The sequence below is a fragment of the Phascolarctos cinereus genome, unplaced genomic scaffold (genome assembly GCF_003287225.1).
Source record: "Phascolarctos cinereus isolate Bilbo 61053 unplaced genomic scaffold, phaCin_HiC Scaffold_5;HRSCAF=322, whole genome shotgun sequence".
Lineage (NCBI taxonomy): Eukaryota > Metazoa > Chordata > Mammalia > Diprotodontia > Phascolarctidae > Phascolarctos > Phascolarctos cinereus.
In genome coordinates, this window is record NW_027555958.1 from 218,531,454 (window position 1) to 218,553,876 (window position 22,423).

At 37.3% G+C, this 22,423-nt stretch overlaps 1 protein-coding gene across 1 annotated transcript in view; it reads left to right on the top strand.

The window, feature by feature from the left end:
- The window catches only part of LOC144457664 (fibrocystin-like), a 179,742-nt gene that overhangs the window by 100,204 nt on the left and 57,115 nt on the right, over positions 1-22,423 (top strand). The window contains exons 6-8 of the mRNA XM_078155660.1: positions 4,620-4,811; positions 6,286-6,411; positions 16,577-16,707. Of these exons, the coding sequence (XP_078011786.1) occupies positions 4,620-4,811; positions 6,286-6,411; positions 16,577-16,707 (449 nt within the window). The remainder of the gene's footprint in view (positions 1-4,619; positions 4,812-6,285; positions 6,412-16,576; positions 16,708-22,423) is intronic.

Genomic DNA, 22,423 nt, shown 5'->3' on the forward strand with positions numbered 1-22,423 from the left:
ATTGTGGTGGCTACTCTGCTGTGCTATACTGTCTCCTTGTCTTCCCCCTTCTTGTCCTCCTCATTGTCATCCTTTTCCACTTACTTTGTATCCACAGTTAGCTGGAAGATCTAACTGGGGAATGTCAGTAGTGAAAACCTAGAAAAACTCATACTGAAGGTACTACTATTTCTCCGGATCCTTTTGCAGTGACCACTGTGGCCTTTTTGCTGTACCATTCTGACAAGACATCTTCCCTTCCCCTACCACAATATCCCCAAATTATAAACCATCCAGAGAGAGGCTAAGACATAACTGATAACAGTAGAAGAATAAAGCATGCTGTATGATAACATATGATAACTACAAGTTACATGATAACTCTTACAATCATCAGTCACGATAAGATAATTTTCTTCAACATTTCTTCCAGAGCTTTTTTTTATCTTTACAGGGGGAAGAGGACTGTGGTTCGATTGAACATGTATTTAGCCTGAATTTGTGGGTTGCAATCTACATCTTTGTTACAGTAATGTGTGTGTGTGTGTGTGCGTGTGTGTGTGTGTGTGTGTGTATGTGTGTGTGTGTAGATGTAGATAGGTAGGTGGTTATATTGGTGGTTATATTTTTGGAATTTTGGAATTTTTGTGGATTTTTGGAAACAACAGAATGAAGGCAGCAATGTGTCCTCCTTATTGAAAGCTTTTAATTAATATTTTACATTGGAGAATCTGCTTCAATTCAAGAAAGGTTGTTAAATTAAATAAATGATAATAGCCTGCCTCTGTACAGGTGTCCCCTGTAGCTGGAGAAATATGACAGGACTTTCTAAATGTTTCAGGTTCCCTTGCCTCTAGGGAAGAAACTACTCCAGACGTCATTTCCCCATTCTATAGACGGGTACTTCAGTTAAGTGAAAAATTAAGAATAGGAGTAGGAATTGAAGTCAGAAATCATGGTCACAAGAGTTATTAACTATGCTATGTTGCCTAATATCTGATGCCTTTGTTCATTACAGTATTTATTTGATTCCAGCTGTCCAAATTAATTAATATGCATGAGTGTCTTCCCTCTTACACAGTGTGGAATAAGCTATGGCCAAACTATGTGGGGTAAAATAAAGTTTTATAATGAGGAAATGATAATACTGTGTCCAACTCCTCCTGGTTCTGACTAGAGTGGAACCTAGCTCCCCTTCATAGTGTATAGTGTATGTGGGTGTGCAGTCAGCCTTGTAGGTTGGAGTGATTGTGAAGAGTCTATAACTGGAGGAGAGACTTTTGGGCCCAAAGGCTTAGTACAAAACTTTATCAAGGTATAGAGTCAAAACAGTCAGAGAACAAGAAATACATAGAAGGGTGAGAGAAAGGCGCATTCATTAATGTGAATTTGAATCCTTGCTCTGGCTTGAAGAACAGTTGCTGTTGTTGAAAAGGCATGTTAATATAGCAGAGTGTGAGATTTGGATTCAGACTACTGGAGTTCAAATCACCTACCACCACCAACCACTTCCTTTCCTGACTTACCTCTGTGGCCTTGGGCAAATTAAAATGTTACTCTTTGGACCTAGTCTTCATCTGTAAAATGGGGTGGGAAGTAGAATTCAGGATTCAGAGGGCTTGGATTCATGTTCTGCTTCTGATGACAGCCTGTGTCAACTTGGGCAAGTAACTTAAGTCCTAGGGCTTAGTTTTCATCCATAAAGTGAGAAGATTGGAATAGATAGTCTTAAGGACCCTTCCAGTTCTAGTTCCTATATGATTCACATTCTGGCTTTTCTTTTCACTAATCTGTGATTTGAGATGTGACCAAAACACTTGGGCCTCAGTTTTCATGTCTGAGTAAAGAGGAAGTTTGAATATATGATTTTGAAGGCCTTTTCAGCTTGAATGCTCAATGTTTCTATAACTCAATGTACTATTACATATTTAGATTTTCTTACATGTATACTCTAGAAAGGATTGTGTTTGTGACTGGAAGGTCACAAACTTTATTCTGGGAAAGTCATGTTGATAATCTAGCCTATACAAGAAGTGAGAATTAGACTCATTTAATCATTCTGACTTCTCTTCCTGAAGTAGAGATGGGAAGGGGAATTTATTTTTGTTTTAATTTCACAAGTGAGCTAATGAAATAGCAACAGAGTTAGGAATGAAGTTCAGACGTCTTGTTTACTATTCTGCATGAGGTTCAGAGCTCCAAGCCATATTTTCTGGGGGAATTAGGCCTTTTCCTGTTCTATTCTCATATACTCGAATTTCATCCATTTGTCCCCATCACAAATAGTATAAATGGTAAATTGTAAAATGGGAATGGCACCCATAGGACTTATTTCTTAGGGATGATAGGATCATAGGGAAAGGCTTTTCACCTTAGAGATAAAATAATCCAATGTCCTTATTCTAGAAAATATAGAAGGAAAAACTGGGAGATATTAAAGAAGCTTATGACAATAATAACAATAATTTAAATTTGTATTTAAAAAATGCATTACATGTATTATATAATTTAACCCTAAAAATAATCACATGACATAGGTAGATAATTATCATTATCTCCATTTTATAGATGAGGAAACTGAGTTTCACATAGGTTAAGTGACATTTCCTCAGTTATATATCAGTAATTATCAGTGCTGAGATGCAAACCTAGATCTTCTGAATCTATCCAGGGATCTTGCCATGATTATGGATTTTGCCACACATTGTGTAGGATGACAAGGTTTCCCTCTAGACAGAACCAGAAGGAATTGGACACAGTATTGTTCCTTCCTAATTAAAAAAATTTTTTTTTTACAGAGGATGCTATCCAGAGGATGAATGCTAAACTGAAATGACTATATGTAAGCCTCTTCCCAGATGTTCAACCCCTCAGGGTGTTCTACCTCCCTTCTTTCATAGAAAGTGGGGCTAGGAACCCTTTAGCAATTTAGAGGATGGGAGCATAGAATAGTGAAAAAGAATACTGAACAGAGAAAAAGGAAACTGGCCCTCATCCTGGCTTTGCAATTTACATAATTTATTTGTCTCTGAAGTTCCTCATGCATAAAGGAAAAATAAGACATTTGGCAACAGGGTATTGTTAGCTGATGCTGTTACATCTTGGAGAGACAGGTCCTACAAGTGATATTGTCCAAATCAGGCATTATACACTGGAAAGAGGCTCTGAAGTCAGGACCTGTATTCAAATCTGGCCTCTGATGTTTACTACCTGTGTGACCCTATGAAAGTTGCTTCACCTCACTGGGCTTCAGTTTCCTTATCTGTAAAATGAAGATTTTGGACTAAATTACATTTAATACCCCATCTAGTTCTGGAGCACTAATCCTTTATTCAGTCATTTTTCAGTCATGGTCCAACTCTTTGTGACCCCATTTGGGGTTTTCTTGGCAAAGACACTGAAGTAGTTTGCCATTTCCTTCTCTAGCTCGTTTTACAAATGAGAAGACTGAGGCAAACAGGGTTAAATGACTTGCCCAGGGTCACACAGAAAGTATCTGAGGCCAGATTTCAACTCAGGTCTTCCTGACTCCAGGCCCAACACTCTATCCATTGAACCACCTAGCTGCCTCAACAGTAATCCTATGAGTCTCTCAAAAAGATGAATACAGGAATCAAAGACTGTATTATTATATCTGTTATTAACCTTACTGGCAGCAGTGACAATGGTGGTGGTGTTGTTACATGTGAAATACTTTAATTATAACTGACATTACATGGTATTTGATGGTTTACAGGGGCTTTACATACACACATCTCATTTGAATCTTAAATTGTGTAGTAGAAAGATGCTCAACTTAGAGTCATTGGATCTTAATTTGAATTCTGGCTCTGCATCATACTACCTACATTAACTTTTTTTTCACCTTGATTTTCTCATCTAGAAAATGAGGACATTGAATTATTTGACCTCTAAGGTCCCTTGCTTATGATCTTATCGTACCTAAGAAATATGTCCTACTGGTAGTGTTCCCATTTTACAAGTGATAAAACAGAAGCTCAGAGTGATTAAATGCCTTGTCTGATCACAGAGCTAATATGTGGCCAAGGTGGAATTTGAATCCTCCTTCTCCTTTTTCCAAGTCTGTCATTATTTCTGGAGCAGCTAAGTGGCACAGTGGATAGAGCACCAGCCCTGGAGTCAGAAAGATTCATCTTCCTGGGATCAAATCTGGCCTCCCACACTTACTAGCTGTGTGACCCTGGATAAGTCACTTAACCTTGTCTGCCTTAGTTCCTCATCTGTAAAATGAACTGGAGAAGGGAATGGCAAACCACTCTAGTGTCTTTGCCAAGAAAACCAAAATAGGGTCACGAAGAGTAGAACATGACTGAAACAACTGAACAACAATGACATCATTCTTTCCATAGATTATGCTGTCTCTCAAGAAGAACTCCAATATTGATTACAAAGAGGTGACACAGCACATTTATTTTAAATTATAAGCTTCCAAAATGAATTTTAAAATGAGTCAGAGAACATATTGATTTACAAAATGCATTTTCAGGGAGTTATTTCTATGGCACCAAGTGATACCTGCATCATGTTTGCTATTGCCAGGAGTGGTCCCTTTTTACAGCAGCAAAGTAGTGCAAGGAATAATTGTCTATTTTGTGACACTTCCCTTTACTGTGTTTTAGATGTTTTCCAGCACTGCTTGTATTTGAGGAGTAAAAAGAATCTTGGATCGGTGGATCTGGGGGCTGTAGTTACTGTGCAGTCATTCCCAGGAGAGCCCAGCCAGGTCCAACTGCAGGGAGTCCAATTTCAGTACATGGGACAAACCTTTCGGAAACACCTGTGTGCACTAAATGTGATTGGATCTATGAAAGGTGAGGTGGTTAGAACTATAATATTCCATTTACTTTTGTTTCCTCACTTCCTTTCTTCTTTTTCACCCTTCTTCCCTTCCATCCAATAGGGGAATAAAAAGAACTGCCTTTTTTGCCCTGATTCTGTAGGCTTATATTACATGCAGGAGAGACAGGTGATCATCAAGGCCAGAAAAAAGAGATGGGGCTCTTGTATGCTTTGATTTCAGCACCACCCAAAGGTCCCTCTGCTCTTCATTGTTGTCCTGATTGACCAACCATAGTGCTGGAATTCCTACTAATATTCATGCCTTTGGGTTTATCCACTGTATCTAAGTTTCTTCAAAATGCAAATACGCATTCCTTGGGAGGAGTAACCCAGGACCTGCCCATTCTTAGCAGACATGCTACAGATTCTAGAATTTCATGACAGCTTGAAGGCCCCTTTCTCTGTGGAAAAGTTACCTTGGCCACACTCAAGTTACTATCTACAAGAGCTGCTACTGGCTGAGAGCTGGAGGCTGCTGTTGAGCTTAGAATCTCTGGTGTTTGAGTCCAAGATCTGCCACTTACCTGTGTGACCTTGGGTAAGTCATTTAATCTCTTTGGACCTCAGTTTCCTCGTCTATAAAATGAGGGGCTTAAATTATATCACCTTTAAGGACTGTTTCAGCTCCAAATCTATGATCCTAAGACCTTGATATATTACTTTTCAAAGTCTGTTGAGCTTTGTACACATTCCAGTGATTGTTCTAAATGTACTAAATGTACTAAATGTTCTAAGTGTACTGAAATAGTTTTCAAATTAAAAAAAAAGTCGCATTCAATTTTTATCATGATTAGGGATGAGGATCTACTTGTCCCTTCCTGGGCCTCAGTTTCCTCACCTGTAAAATGAGGAAGTTGGACTAGATGACCTCTGAGGTCCCCTCAAGCTTTCCGTCTATGATTCCATGATCTCTGTAATCCATCACAGAAAAATCTTTCATAGTATGTTAAAAAAACGGATTTGCATTTCACAAAGCAGCCTACCCCCTTATCTCATATTACCTAATACTATTGAAAAAACCCAACCTAACAGCTATGTCAGTTGTGAAGTCATAGCCCTTACTCCTTCATGAAACCTAAGGAAGTCTTGTCATATTCTAACCAGATTGAAGTCAGGGGGACCAATGATAACTTTTGTAATGGCCACCTGTTCATGGATCACCTACAATGCTTTCCCATCCTCTAGCATGGTTTTCATGGTTTAGTTTTTGCTTTGCGATTAAATTGTGCTTTTTTTCCTATTAACAATTTTGATTCCCACTTCCCTGGGAATTTGTCTTCCTTAGCCAAGCTGAGTAATGTTGTCATTCTCTCTAACTTATCTGTGTCAGTGAGTGCATGATTTTTTATACAACATGGCTTCCTTTGGGTGTCTTTAGCAGAGACTGGACTATAAGAAATAAGTTACATTTCACTTCTAAACATATTCTTTCCATTCCTATTCTAGATTCATTCATACGGAGCTGTTCAGTGCGGGATTCTTTCAGCAGGGGCCTTAGCCTATCCAGGACTTCAAATATCATTGTGGAGAATAATGTATTCTACAACATTTTAGGCCATGGACTACTAGTGGGTAAGTGAAGGAGGACTGGTCATCATCAGCGATACTGAGGAGAACATTTTTTTTTCCTCCCAGTAGTATCTATCATTAAAAAATTCAGATTTTCCATTTGTTCATGTGTTGGCCTCTGGTGCCTACAACCTGCCTGTTGTTCATAGACATGAAATCAACTCTGCCTCCCTCTTTATTCAGAATTCTGGGCCAGCAAATGACCCTATGCAGAGGCTTTGAGTCCAAGGAAAGAAATCCTAATTTTAGGGAGCATCAATTTTATATTCAAATTTGTGTTTATATTTAAACCCACCCAAGCTATTCATTACCTGTGTAATTCTAGGCAAGTCACTTCACCTCTAAGCATCATTTCCCTCTACTGTCAAATGAAATAATAATAACACTCCATGGTTCCAGAAGCCAAGATTGTGGAGTAAGTAGTAAATGGCCTTAACTCTCCCATATTTACGTCCAAGCAACTATAAAAATAGTGTCCCCAAACAAATTCTAGAACAGCAGGACCAGCAAAAAGATGGGGTGAAACAATCTTTTAGCCCAAGAAACTTGTAAGATCAGAAAGGAAGGTCTATCTCATTTGGGTTAAAGGGGAGTACAGTCCAAGACAGGAAGTGATCCAGCAAGCTAGCAGCAAGCCCCACCTCAGCAAACCAGCGAGAAATCCTGAGCCCCAGTCTAGTGGAGCAGGCAAATGCCAACACCAGCCCTTCCCCCCATGTGCCTCAGAATAGTTAGGAGAACAGACAGACTCTAGCTCTGAGAACCGCCACATGCTTCGGCATAGCCCCAAGCAAACAGCAGCCTTCATTAGCCAGACTGCCACGTACTTCAGTGTAGCCCTGGGGAAATGTAGAAACACCCTACCAGACTCAGCATATGACAGACACCAGCACTCACCCCTGGCCAAGTTGCCAGGCCCCTGTGGCCTCCAGCACTGCCAGCCATTCACATCCAACCACCTCAGCAAAGCACAAGACACGAGAGTCCCCTATGGGCCTCAGGGCAACATTAGTGTAGCACCAGGTAAACAGCCAGGGACTGCAGCCTGTGGCACAAGATGCCTGAGACAATGCCCCTTACACACCTGGAGCAGAGCTCAAATTTAAAAGAAAGGAAAAAGGCCAAAAATATGAACAAAAAGAACAACAACAAAAAATAATCTATCCATAGAACATTGTTATGGTGACAGGAAGATCAAGACACAAACTCAGAAGAGGACAACAGTGTCAAAACACTTAAAGGCAAAACCCCAAGGAAAAATGGGAAGTGGTCTCAAGTACAGAAAAAGCTCATGGAAGAGCTCAAAAAGGAGCTTAAAATCTGTAAGAGAAGTACAAGAAAAATTGGGAAAAAAATGGGAGTGATGCAAGAAAATTATGAAAAAACAGCTTGGAAAAAGAAAACAACTGCTTACAAAGTAGAATTGACCAAATGGAAAAGGAGATACAAAAATCCATTAAAGAAAACAGCTCCTTAAAAAGTACTATTGACCAAATGGAAAAGGAAATACAAAAGCTAACTGAGGAAAACAGTTCCTTGAAAGTTAGAAACGGGCAAGTGGAAGCCAATGACTTTATGAGACATCAAGAATCAATCAAACAAATTCAAAAGAATGAAAAAAAAACAAGAAAAAAAATAAAATATCTCATCGGGAAAACAACTGACCTGGAAAATAGATCTAGGAGAGACAATATCAGAATCCTTGGACTACCTGAAAGCCATAATCAAAAGGAGGACCTCGACAACATCTTTCAAGAAATAAGCAAGGAAAACTGCCCTAATATTATGGAACCAGAGGGCAAAATAAGCATTGAAAGAATCTATCAATCACCTCGGGAAAGAGATCCCAAAATAAAAACTCCAAGGAACATTATAGCCAAATTACAGAACTATCACACCAAGGAAAAATAATACCGCATGTGGCCAGAAAGAAATAATTCAAATATTGGGGAGCCATAATCAGGATTACACAGGACTTAGCAGCTGCAACATTAAAGGATCTGAGGTCATGGGACATGATATTCTGAAAGGAAAAGGAGCTAGGACTACAACCAAGAATTACCTACCTGGCAAAATTAAGCATAATACTTTAAGGGAAAAAATGGATATTAAATGAAATAGAAGGATTTCAAACTTCCATAAAGAAAGGACCAGAATTGAACAAAACATTTTGTCTCCAATATCAAGACCCAAGAGAAGTTTAAAAAGGCAAAAAGATCAAGGATTCAATGGAGCTGAACTGTTTACACCTTTACCTGGGAAGATGATACTTATAATTCCTAAAAATTATACCACTAATAGTAAAACTAGAAGGAATATACATAGACAGAGGGTGTGAATATAAGGCAACTTTGAGGAATGACATAAAAATAATTATGGGATGAGAAAGAGGAGTACACTGTGTGTGGAAAGAAGAGAGAGGTAGAATAGGGTAAATTATTTCACGTGAAGAGGTGCAAAAAAACTTATTACAATGGAGGGAAAGATGGGAGAGCGGGTGATGGGCATCACTTGAACCTAACTGTCATCAATATTGGCTCAAAGAGGGAATAATATACACAATCAGTGGAATATAGAAATCTATCTTGCCCGACAGAAAAGTAGGAGGGAAAAAGATTAAGTACAGGTGGGGGGACTGAGGGAAGAGAGGGCAGACTAGGGAAGGCGGTAGACAGAAGCAAAACACTGTCAAGGAGAGAAAGGGTTACACAGTTAGTAATCATAACTGTGAATGGGATGAACTCTCCCATGAAACGGAAGCCAATAGCAGAGTAGATAAAAACTGGAATCCTACAATATGTTGTTTGTGAGAAACACTTGAAGCAGAGAGACACATATAGAATAAATAGGTACTGGGCTGCATCAGAATCTGTTATGCTTCAGCTGAAGTAAAAAAAAAAAGCAGGGGCAGCAATCCTGATCTCAGACAAAGTAAAAAAAAAAAACCAAAACAAAACGCACAAAAAAAAGACCAAATTAAAAGAGATAAAAAAGGAAACTATATCTTATTAAAAGGTACCACAGACAATGAAATGATATCAATACTAAACATATATGCATCAAGTGGCATAGCATTGAAATTCTTAAAGGAGAAGATAAATGAGTTACAGGTTCATGACCAAAAGAGTGCATTAAGAAATGTAAAATAGATAATTTTGGTTATATTAAATTAAAAATCTTTTGCACAAACAAGATCAATGCAAGCAACATTAGAAGGGAAGCTGGGAAACAATCTTTATAGCAAGTGTCTCTGCTAAAGGCCTCATTTCTCAAACAGAGAGAACAGAGTCAAACTTATAAGAGTACAAGCCATTTCTGAACTGATAAATGGTCAAAGGATGTGAATAGGTAGTTTTCAGATGAGGGAATCAGAACTATCTATAGGCATATGAACAAGTGCTTTAAATCACTTTTGATTAGAGAAATGCAAACTAAAACAACTCTGACATACCACCTCACACATATCAGATTGGCTAATGTGACAAAAAAAGCAAAATGATAGATATTGGAGACGAGGTGGGAAAATTTGGACACTAATGCACTGTTGGTTTAGTTGTGAACTGATCCAACCATTCTGCAGAGCAATTTGGAACTATGCCCAAAGGGCAACCAAATTGTGCATACCCTTTGATCCACCACTATGACTACTAGGTCTGTATCCCAAAGAAATAATAAAACAAGGGAAAGGATCCACATGTGCAAAAATATTTATAGCAGCCCTTTTCGTGTTGTCAAAATTTTAGAAATTGAAGGGATGCCCATTAATTGGGGAATGGCTGAACAAGCTTTGACATATGAATGTAATGGAATATTATTGTGAAATAAGAAATGATGAACAGGCAGATTCAGAAAAAAACCTGGAAAGACTTGTATGAACTGATGCAAAGTGAAATGAACAGAACCAGGGACATAGTGTACAAAGTATCAGCAACATAGTGTGATGATCAGCTATGAATGACTCAGCTCTTCCAGCAACACCGTGATCCAAGATAAGTACAAAGGAATCATGAAGATGCAGATTGAAACATATTTTTGTCACTTCATTTTTTCCTGTTTTTTCCCCCCTGATCTGTTTCTTCTTTCACAACTGTGACTAATATGGGAATATGTTTTATGTGATAGCACATATATAACCTATATCAATTGTATATTATTTTAAGAAGAAGAGAGGATGGGGGAAAGAAAAATTTGGAACTCAAAATCTTGTAAAAATGAATGCTAAAAATTGTCTTGATGTGTAATTTGGAAAAAATAAAATACTATTAAAATAAATATATTCAATAAAAATAGTAAAGAAAGGTTAAAAAAGAATAATAGCACCTACTTCAATAAGTTGTTTTGAGGATAAAGTGAGACAGCACATGTAAAACACTTGGTAAACTTCAAAGCATTATATAAATGCTAGCTATTTTATTTTGGTCTAGATGTGATTTCATCTGAATTCCCATTGGGAGAATTCTTGCTGATGCAATATTGCAACTGACCTGTAATTTCAAATCTTAGAATATTTCCTGAAAGATTAAATGATTTAGTCATGATCAGAGAGCTAGTACATGTCATAGGTAGGACTTGAATCTAGGGCTTCCTAAAAATAAGGTTACCTCTCTGTTCAGTGCCCCATACTGCTTGTCAGTATTTCTCTTTATTTAAAGGTCAAATGAATATTTTTTGCATGACGTCACAGAAATATACCAAGTGTTACCTAGGCTGCCAAAAATGAACATTGGGAGTTCTTGAATTCTTCCCTCAAGCCTTCTATTGACTTCTCAAGAAATCAAGTTTATGTTGTAACTCAAATGCATCACATTTTGAACTGAAATACCATAATAATATTCATCCTACACCCACTGTATAGGGAAATGATGGGGAACAATGGGGCAATAACTGCCCAAAGCCCAGTGCCCCCTTGGAGCCAGCTAATAAAAAGGATAGGTCTAAAATGAAAAAGGCATCAGAGCAGAACAAGAGAGCCATAGAATGTTTTGCTGGATGAAGGGTGTGAAGAGATCTGTTTCTAGCTCTTGTTATGTTGTATTTAAATTCATTTAAAGATGCTATCTCCCTTTAAGAATTGGTTCTCTAGATCAAAAGCCAGACTGTAAAACTTGAAGGTCTGCTAAGTGAAATGTTTAATGGGGAAATTTTAGCATTAAATGCAAATTAAAATTGACATAAGCTTGGGAATCAAAGGGCTAAGAGAAAGTTGAGAGAGACATCAAATGAAAGAAAATCTGCCTAGGAAATAAGGAGCAACAAGTAATCACAAATTTAGGTTAGCTCAAGAAGTATGGAAGAATCTCAAGAATAAAACTCTGAAGACAGAAACTTAAATTATTTTGTTGAGAAAGAAGAGGAAGAGGGTATCTAAAGAAATGTTAAACTTACATTGACGAAAATGTTTTTTGAGGCAATTGGAGTTAAGTGACTTGCCGAGAGTCACATAGCTAGTAAATATCTGAGGCTGAATTTGAATTCAGGTCCTCCTGACTCTAGGGCTGGTGCTCTATCCACTGTACCACCTAGTAGCCCCTGACTGAGTAAGAGTTTAAAGATGGGCACAGAAGATGGGAGTAAGGTCTAATCATTAAAGATGAACACAAACGAGAGGAATGGTTTTGTAGGAATACAGTTAAGAGATGTGGTGGATAGGGCACTGTATCTGGAGTCGGGAAGAACTGGGTTCTGACACTTACTACATATGTGACCTTGTATAAGACTCTTTCTGCCTCAGCTTCCTCATCTTTAAATAGGGATAATAATAGCACCTACCACCCACAATTGTTGTAAGGATCAAATCAGATAATATTTGTGAAGTGCTTTCCGTACATTAAACTATATAAATGCTGGTTATTAGTATTATTATTAAATCTAGGGAGGCTTAAGTTCAGAATGAGCTGAACAAAGATAACAAATATTGAGGAAAATGGAACCAGGTCAACAATATTTATGGGTATCTAAAAATGTGATGGATTAATTGTTGTTAGAGTTATTTGAAGAAAAAAAAAGGCATAAAGAATAGGAAAAGTCCTGAAGGAAACAAATGGGCAAATTCCATCCCAATTTTGGGAAAAAAGGAAAAAAATTGATTCTTCAAACTATGGGCAAGTAAACTGGATGTCTATTTCAAGGAAAATTTGAATATGGGTTATTAAAGGGGTGCTTATATTTCTAAATAAGCATGATTTATCAAAAAAAAAAGAGATGGCAGATAAATCTTACTTGCTTTTTGGCAGAGTTATGTTCATTGAAAGTCTACTCTAATGCCAAAAAGTGGTACAGGGGTGACTTGGTGGAGTCTCTGCCAGGAGAGTGTAGTCTCTGGCAGATCCTATTAAGTTAGAAATGTTTTAATTATAGGCTCAGGGAAAAACTTGATATCTGTTTTCAAAGGGTCAGTCTAGATAATTTAAAGAAGCCTATGACTAGAGATTGACTGGTAACTTTTTGATCATAGCAACTTAAGAACAAACTCCAAAACCTTTTATTTGTGTTCATCAATGGAGGGGCTTACCCTGTACCTTGAGGTCACAAGTCATTGATATATTGAAATCCTAGATTGGCTGATAACGGATGTGCCAAAGGCACAGTGTGCCTGGATTTCGCAAGGTACCTGACAGGCTTATATGATAGTCTTGTGAACAAATTGGAGTGTTGTAGATAATTGTAGATAGTTGGCGATAATACGGTTAAGTGGTTTCATAATTGCTGGATTGACTAATGGAGTGCCACGATATTTTTCATTTGGCCCTGTTATGTTAGACATTTGGAATAATTCCTTGGATGGTGTGCTTATCACATTTTCAGATGAGATCAAAATCTTGGTATGGTGGTTAAGCTATTGGATGACATAACTGGAATCTAAAAAGATTTCAGTAGGCTGAAACAATGGATTGAATCCAATAAGTTGCAATTTAACAAGGAGAAATGAGAAGTGCTACATATGTTTTCAAAAAGTGAGCAGGTGCCCACTTCACTCTGCATCAATCTTCACACATTTCTCTAAAACCACCCATATATATATATATATATATATATATATATATATATATATATATATATATATATATATATATATATATAATATATATATATATATATATATATATTAATGTATATTTTGTGTGTGTGTGTGTGTGTGTGTGTGAAGCAATTAAAGTGACTTGCCCAGAGTCATAGCTGGTGAGTGTTATGTGACTGAGGTTGGATTTGAACTCAGGTCCTCCTGACTCCAGGGCCAGTGCTCTATCCACTATGCCATCTAGCTGCCCCCATTGATATATCTTAATGGCATAATAGTATTCCATTACTTCATATACTATAAGCTGCTCCCCATCTCCTGGACAGAGAGGTGATGGACTATCACTACAGACATGGCCATTGTTGGAATTTGTTTTGCTTGACTATGTGTATTTGTAACAAGGGTTCTTTTTATTTTCTTTTTCTTTCTAGTTTTGGGAGTGGAAGTGAGAAAAAAAATGCTTGTTAATAAAAAAAAATAATTAAAAACGAAAAGTCAACTGCATAAATATAAGATGTGATTGGTGTATATAGACAACAGTTTTTGTGAAAAGGTTTTGTGAATTTTTGTGGACTACAAATATGAGCTGAATTTGAGTCAACAGATTGATGTGGTAGCTGATAAAACTAGTGGCTGCTTAGGCTTTATTAATGGAAATCTGATGTGAAATATGTGGGAATTAGCAGCTCCATTGTACTGTGCCCTACTCAGACCACATCTAGGATACAGTATTCATTTCTGGATACACCATTGATGAGCAAGGGCACATGAAACATTGAAACAACTAGGAATATTTATCCTTGAGAAGGCTTAAAGGGTGGAACTGGGGGTGAGTATAACTGTTCTTTCTCAAATATTTCAAGCTCTTTATTGAAAGTAGGATTGGCTGTATTCTGATTGGCTCCAGTGAGAAGAATTAGGAGTAATGGGTAGAAATTATATAAAAATAGAGTTGGGTTTGACGTAAGGGGAAAAATTCCTGACAATGTTATGCAAAAATATTCAGAGGACCTGGGTTCATGCCCTGACTGCCACTTTCTGTGGGTCATTGGGAATGTTACTTAACCTCCAAGGGCCTCATTTTCCTCATTGGACCAGATGATTTCTAAAATTCTTTTCAGCTCAAATATGATCCCTTAGATTGTCATGGTGATGTCTACTGGTGAGTTTTCCTTAATTAGAGAGATTTTCAATCAAAGGATAGGTGATAATTTTCCAGATGTCACCATTATGGCTCAATTACTTTCTCCCTCCCTCCCTCCTCAACCTTCTTCAAGGCCCCTTTCTCTTATTGGTAATTTTTTTCCTGGAATTGCCATTTTGAGGAAGGGCTCAGACTAACCCACTTCATTCTCTGGGTTTTTCTACCAGTCACGTCTTGTCTTCCTTTTCCTTTATGTTTGTATCCTTATTGCTTAGCACATACTAAGATAATAAATGCTCTCACTTTATAGATGAGAAAAATGAGACCCTTGGAGGTTAATAACTTGACTTGACTTGCTCACTTGCCAGGGATGTTAGGGGTTATATGTCATTCTTTGAACTTGTATCCATAGCACCTAGCACAGTACCTGGCACTTAATACTGAGACTTAATAAATTCTGATTAGCTAATCATTCTTGTTCATTCATAATAATTGTTCCTTTCCAAGTGAGATGCTAGTTCTAGATGAAATCTTATTTTTTTTCTTAGTGGTTCTAGATGGAATCTTATTCTTTTTAATGCCTCTGCAGGGACCTGAAGAAGAGAATCTGGAAAGCAGCCTAAGGCATGTTTAAACAGAAAGAAGTTACATAGTCATGAGTAAGGATAGCTGAGGAAGATCTGCAGAGGACTGCAACTCAGAAAGCTGTATATTAGGCCAGGAATTTTAACCACCAAAGAGATCCAAGAGTTAAAGTTTCTTTGTTTAAAAATTTAAAGAGCAAAGAGAGAAAAGACTAAAATGAATAACAGTTTATATTAGGAAAGGGACCAAAGTTTACATTTCTTTAAATCTCTCAATTACATGTCTTATTTAGGAATGTTTTATGCTAATTACATATTATTTCATAGAATAGTAGATGTTATGCTAATGTTTTAAAACTCTAAAGAAATAGGGTTATAAAGCTCCTTACCTATTATCTCATTTGGTCCTTACAACAACCCTGTGAGATTGGTGCTATTATTTTCCCCATTGTACAGATGAAGAAAAAAGTTTAGTGACTTGTTCAGGGTCACTGAGCTAGTAAATGTCTGAAGCTGAATCTGAACTCGGAACATTCTGATTCCAAGCCCAGTGCTATATCCACCATACCACCTAACTGACTCCTGGAAAAAAAAATGTAACTAAGTAGAAAAGTATAATCTTCTTTATTTTTTCAATTGCCCATATCTGTGTGAAAATTAACTGTACTATGAAGGACCACTGAGATTCCAGATACTACTGTTCACCTGGTGGCAGCTTTTAAAAATTGTAGAATTATGCATCCTAAACTTACCAAATCTGACCCATAAAGTAACAGGAAACAGCATGAAGTGTTGTCTTCTTTCTTGGGGGTGGTTCATTTTTGGCTCTTCCTAGGAACAGGATGACAATAGTGATGATTACTTTGTACCTCTGTTTCAGTCATCTCTCTGTCTGTCTCTCTCTCTCCCAGTTTCAATGTTTATGATCGATGGGTCCCTGAAATCTCAGTTTTCCTGTGTGATTCCTAAACTTAAAAACATTAAAAAAAAAAGAAATATGGTTGGTATGTCTTGTTTTGTTCAGTGGCACGAAATGTGCTGCGGTTACACTGTATTTTTTCCTCAGGGACTTACATGGAAATGAGACATCTCCCTTGGAAGGCTGTCCCCAGAAGAAAAACTGGTAAATAGATGAATTTGTTTTAAATATATTATAATAAATTTAAGATGTCATGTATTTTACAGAGCAAGCCGATGGCATAATGTATAATGCCTTAAATATTCTTAAATATGCTCAGCACAGTTTGTCTATATTCTGTTTATATTACATACCTATATACATATACATATGACATATGCATATTCCATGTGCTCTGTGAGACATATAATCAGTTAGTAGATTTAAAAGGATTTGACCAGTCAAGATTATTAATTATAGTTCTAAAGCTTCTACTTTTGATTTCTTTCTTTTTGTGTGTGTAGATTTCTCAGGACAGGGGAATATAGTAAGAAACAATGTGGTAATTGGAGTTTTTGGAACTGAAGGTCTTTCTAGTATTGAGGTATTGTCACCAGCTGGCATCTACATCCAAGATCCGACCAATGTTGTAGAGGTAAGGCCATAAGCTCTGTTAAGAGGAGGCATGAATTCCCAAGAGGCTCATTTGGAGAGTAAATTCAATTGAATAACAGCAGTTGTGAGAAGGAATGGAGTTGGAGTTTGTTGCAAATTAGGGCAATATCACCAATTAATTGTCAATCAATTTTCCTGTGGCTCACATTACCATCTCTGTGACTTCCTGGACCAGAGCATCTTACCATGGCCACTACTCCTTCTATGTGCATTTCCTTTCTATATTAAAGTACTCAACACATACTTTGGACTTATTTCCCTAACTTCCGCTTGTAATGTTAGATTTGGTTCCCAAAGCTTAGATGACGTATCTCCCTTTAAGGTTCTAGAAATAGTCCTGAGGGAATTGAGGGTTTTTTAAAAATTGTTTTTTTGTTCTATAGGTCGCAAACCCCCACCACTGTGTTTCCCCAGTGATTATTAGTCGATGTTGTTGTTTGTTTTTTGTTCTTGAAGAGGACCAATGACATCAGGACTGCGATGCCTTGATTTGCAAGTGAATTAGATTGAAGTGTGGAAGAGCTGTGCCTTACTCTTTCCTCCAGAGTCATCAGAGTCCAGTAACAAGACATAGGTCAAGATGACTGGCAATGGCTCCAGTTGCAGTGGGAGATGATGGCCTTTTTACAGTAAGGTCTTTCCCAGATCTCAGTTCATCTGAGGCAATGCCCATTCAGTAATTAAAGGCTAGGGAAGACTTGAGACAGAAGATGGTCTAGTTTGCCTTCACCTAATCAGGCAGTAAGGCATTATTGCTAAGGATTAGTAAGGGATATTTGCAAAGGTGATATAGTAGTTGGCACAAAACATCCTCTGTCCCCAAAATTTGTGACAAATTTTCCCACAAGTGTATGTAGAGTCCAGAGGAAAGAGGGCTCAAGATTAGAGAGTCTAGTATGGCAAAGTGACACTGGCAACATCATGGTTCTAGAAGTATTTTTCTTTCCTCCATGAGTCTTCATGATGTCCCCTTTAGGTATAGTGTAACTTTCTGCTGGGCTCCTAGTAGAATACTGAATTTGCCCTTTTTCATTATATTCAGTCTATCCTTGGCTCCCAGTGCAGTCTCTGCCATCCAAGTAATCTGCTAGGATGTCAATGGGAAGTTGGAAAGGTCCCAAACTTCCAGACCTTTGGAAGCTCACAAGGTCCCCATTTGGCCAAGGAGGGAAGGAGGGGAGACACAAGCTGATGCAAAGATTCTTTTACTCCATTTCTTCAGAAGCAATTTTTTTTCATAAGTTTGACTGCAAGTCTTTTACTCTAAGATTTTAGCTGCTCCAAATTCACTTCCTGGTTTAATACAGTCTACACAATATAACCAGTATCCTATTAACCACTTCTTGGGTGGTCACATTCAACTTCATCAGGTAGCTCTTAAGAACTTTCAAATTTCCAATTCAATTCAATTTAATAAACATTTATTCAACACCTACCATATTCCCAGGCACAAAAATTAAACAATGCCAAGCAACATTATTAAAGTATGCAACAATTAAACAAAACCAAACAAACAAATTAAGCAATACCAAATCTCCAAGGAACCAGTTAATATTCTATTGGAGGAAACCAACATATATAAGTATATAGACAACTAAATACAAAATATTATCTTGGGAAGGGCAGAAGCAACTGGGAGGATAAGGATTGCCTTTCTCTTGAAGGGTGCATTTGAACTGAACTTGGAAGGAAGCTAGAGAGCTACCTTCTAAGAGGTAGGGGTGAGGAGCAAATGCATTACAAACATGGAAGGAGGCCTGTGCAAAGGGACAGAGATGGGAGATGGGGTGTTTTATATGAGTGATAGCAAGTAAGCTACTTTGGCCAGAACAGAGAATGTGTGAAGGAGAAAAATGAGCACGAACCTTGGAAAAGGGGGTTGGAACCAGATCATAAAAGGATTTAAAATCCAAACAGTGATGTTTGTATTTTATCTTTGAGGTAAGGAGTAGCTGCCAGAAGCCTCTTGGTTCCACTTTGGTATTTGGGTTTGTAGTGAGGGATTGTAGTAGATTAATAGGCATGGTTTTCTAGTTTTTGTCTACCTGTGATTGAAACATAAGGATTGTCCACGAAAGGGTTAAACCAAAAAAGACTCAGAATCCTTCCCTGAGATAGTATTGTGCCCGTTGCTATAAAGCTAGTGAAGTTTCTGAGTAGCAGAGAAAATGAGCTTCTTGTTTTCCTTCTCTGTTCTTAATCGTGTGTTTTCAATTACCTTCAGCTGAATAACCCTTAATAAAAGTTGTGGTTATCTCTTTAACTCTCCTCCAGACTCTTAATTATGTTTATTCCAAGTACAGCACTTAGACACCATTTTAGGTACCTAATGGGGGCATCTAATATGCTTGTAAAGGAAGCAGGCAGAACTGCAAGGGTCCTAGGAAACTGAAACTCATGGACCTGGAAACATTTGTAGTGCTCTGAGTTTGTAATATACTGAGAGCATGCTGTGCTTTTATTTGGACTCAGTTTGGGTCCAAGGGCATCCCATTTTAGGATGCTTTGTGAGTCATTGGCTATAGAATCTTGGACATATCGAATGACATCTGAGTCACAAGAAAGAAAACCCCAAAGGTGATCTCTGTAGCACATCCTTCTGTTTCTAGGAAGGACCATATCTATGCCAAGCATTGCATGGTAACATGCGGTTGGTAATATTGGATCATCTGTATTGAGCAGCAGTACTTTTTGGGGCAAATGACATATACTGGCACACAGGGAAAGGAAAAGGGACGAGTTGATAAGCCACAACTGACAAAAGCCGATTGGGTGAAAAGTTGTTCAGTCAACTTCGATTGATGTTGACTGACAAGTTAGGCAAGACCCAATCAGCAGTGGCAAAATATTGACTTAGAAATGGCTTGTAGAAATGGTCAAAAGCATTTGATCTTACAGCATACTTTACATTTTAGATATAACATGTCCTTCAATTTGGTACATATGAACAAACAAGCAAACAATTATTTACTTCTCTCTGCATTATATTTGGAGAATAAGCTTGGATTCCAGCTTTGCCACTTATTACTTATGTGAACTTGGACAAGCTGTAGTCCCTTCTCTGGACTCAGTTTCCTTATATACAAAATGAGAACTGATGATCTCTAAGGTCCCTTCCAATTCTATATCTACTATGTTAAGAAGCCCACGAAAACACTTTTATCTTCATTATAACTTGGTCAGCATATTCTTGTTTTTCGTTTCCTTTTCTGGCTCTTGTAATTGTTTCAATATCTAATTTTCCCTCTTTTTCAAACTTGTGACTTCTGCAAACTTTTTTTGTGTTTTTACCTTGTTATTGTAGCATTCTTTACTCTCTCTCCACACACCCATACACACACAGTGTATATACGTACATATATATTTGTTCATATCATTATGTAGTACATCATTAAGATATATATGTATATTTTAACTTATGTCCTACTATTGGTATGTGTGCTTAGTATAAACCTGAATGTGCTTTAGCCTCATTTTTTTTAGTGTTATAGGAATAATGAAAAAAAAAATCTCATCTCAGGGAGTAAGGAGGAGAAGAATGGAGGGGTAGAATTTGGAAGTCAAAACTTACAAAACCCCAACAAATATTAAAAAATGTTTTACATGTAATTAGGGAAAAATAAAATATTATTTAAAAAAGAAATACAAAAAAGATCTAAATAAATTGAAGGCTATTCATAAAAAATAAAACTGTGGTAGAAAATTGGAAAAGAAAACATGGATGTTAAAATTATTTCAAAAAGTGAAAAAAATTGCTATTTGTTTTTAGATTGATTAGGTTCTGTTGAACTCAGTGTTATATTTTGTCCAATCTGTTTATGTTTTCAGTTTTTCTGCATTCTCTATTATGTTGTTTATCTGTATTAATGATGATGGCTTCCTGTTATGTGGCTGGACCAAAACCAGGTGATATTCATCACAGCTGGACTTAACTTCAATGATGAGACAATTTCATCAGTATGGGCTCTAATAAAGCAAATTGTAACTTTTCCATACCTTGGTATGCTTTCCAGCATGGTAGGGCCTATTGGCTCTGCTGCCATAACCTTTAAGAACCCAGAGTCATTTGCATTTGAAATGCACTTTACAATTAAATCAATAATAATTACTAATTGCTAAATCCAATGACCTTTTTTAAATTTTCATCTTTTTTGACCTCTCTGTAACATTTGATATTGTTGGTAATTCTTTCCTTTTGGGAACTTCTCCTTGGATTTTCATGATATTATTTTCTAGTAGTTTTCCTTCTACTAGTCTGACTGTACCTTTTTAGTCTACTGTGTTGGATCATCCCCCATGTTCCCAAACCCTTTTTAGTTATGTCCTGTAGGGATTTGACTTGGGTCTTCTCAACTTCTCTCTTAGTAACCTCATCTGCTTCCATTGGTTCAATCATCTTCTCTGTGCTGGTAACTCCCAAATCTACATATCTGTTCTCTCTCTGAGCTCTGGTCTCACATCACCAACTATCTATTGAGCACTTCTATGTGGATGTCCAGTAGACATCTCAAATTCAACACTTATGAAATAGAACTCATTCTCTTTCCCCCCAGTCCCACTCTTATCCCAACCTTCCCTATTTCTCTCAGAGCCACCACTTCCTTCTAGTCACCCAAGTTTATGACCTTGGAGTCATCTCTGATCCCCCAGTATCTCTATCCCCACATATACAATCAGTTGCTCAATCTTCTTGATTTTACTTTCATAATAGCTCTTGTATCTATCCCATTCTCTATTTTCATGGTTACCATCATAATTCAAGCCCTCATCATGTGTCTTCTAGACTATTCCAATAGCCTCCTAATTGGTTTTTCTGACTCTTGTCTCTCCCTTATTCAACTCATCCCCTCCTCACCCATCACCTTTCAAAGTGACATTCCTAAAGCACAGGTCTGACCTTATCTTTTCACTATTTTTCTAGACATTCCATTACCTCTAGGATCAAATACAAACTCTGTTGCTGGGCATTTACATCACTTCATAACCTGACTGCAACCTATATTTGCAATCTTATTATACAATATACCTCTTCATACACTTTATAGTCCAGACAAACCAACCTTCTTGCTATTCCTCACACATTAATTTCCAATTTCCTCACCCTTGTGTAGTTTATCTCCTATGCTTGGAATGTACTCACACATCATCATCTCCACTCTTAGAATCCCTCATTTCCTTCAAAACTCAGCTCTAATGTCATCTCCTCCCTGAGGTCTTTCTTGATAGCCACAACTCCTAGTGTTACTCCATCTCAAAAAAACAAAACAAAACAAAAAAAGTCCTCATGTTCTCATATTTATTTGGATATAACTGCATAATTTACATGTGCACATATTGATTCTCCCAATAGAATGTAATCTTTGTGAGGGTCAACTGTTTCATTATAGTCTGTGTATTCCCTATACCTAGAACATTGCCTAGATTTTCATAGGTGCTAAATGAATACTTGATTAAATAAATAAATACTTGTGGATTTCTTGATAGAGAAGGAAGTTTAAAAAAAAGATGATGTGGCCAAAAGCATTAAATACTTGAGAGAGGTGAAGGAGTAAGACAAAACCTAGGAAGAATCAGGTGATGTATGTGAGAATAATTTTTATGGCATGATGGTAGCAGAATCCAGATTGCATTAGATTAGAAATGAGTAAATAGTGAGAAGCTTGGGCACCAAAAGGAGCGACAAGAAGATGATTTAC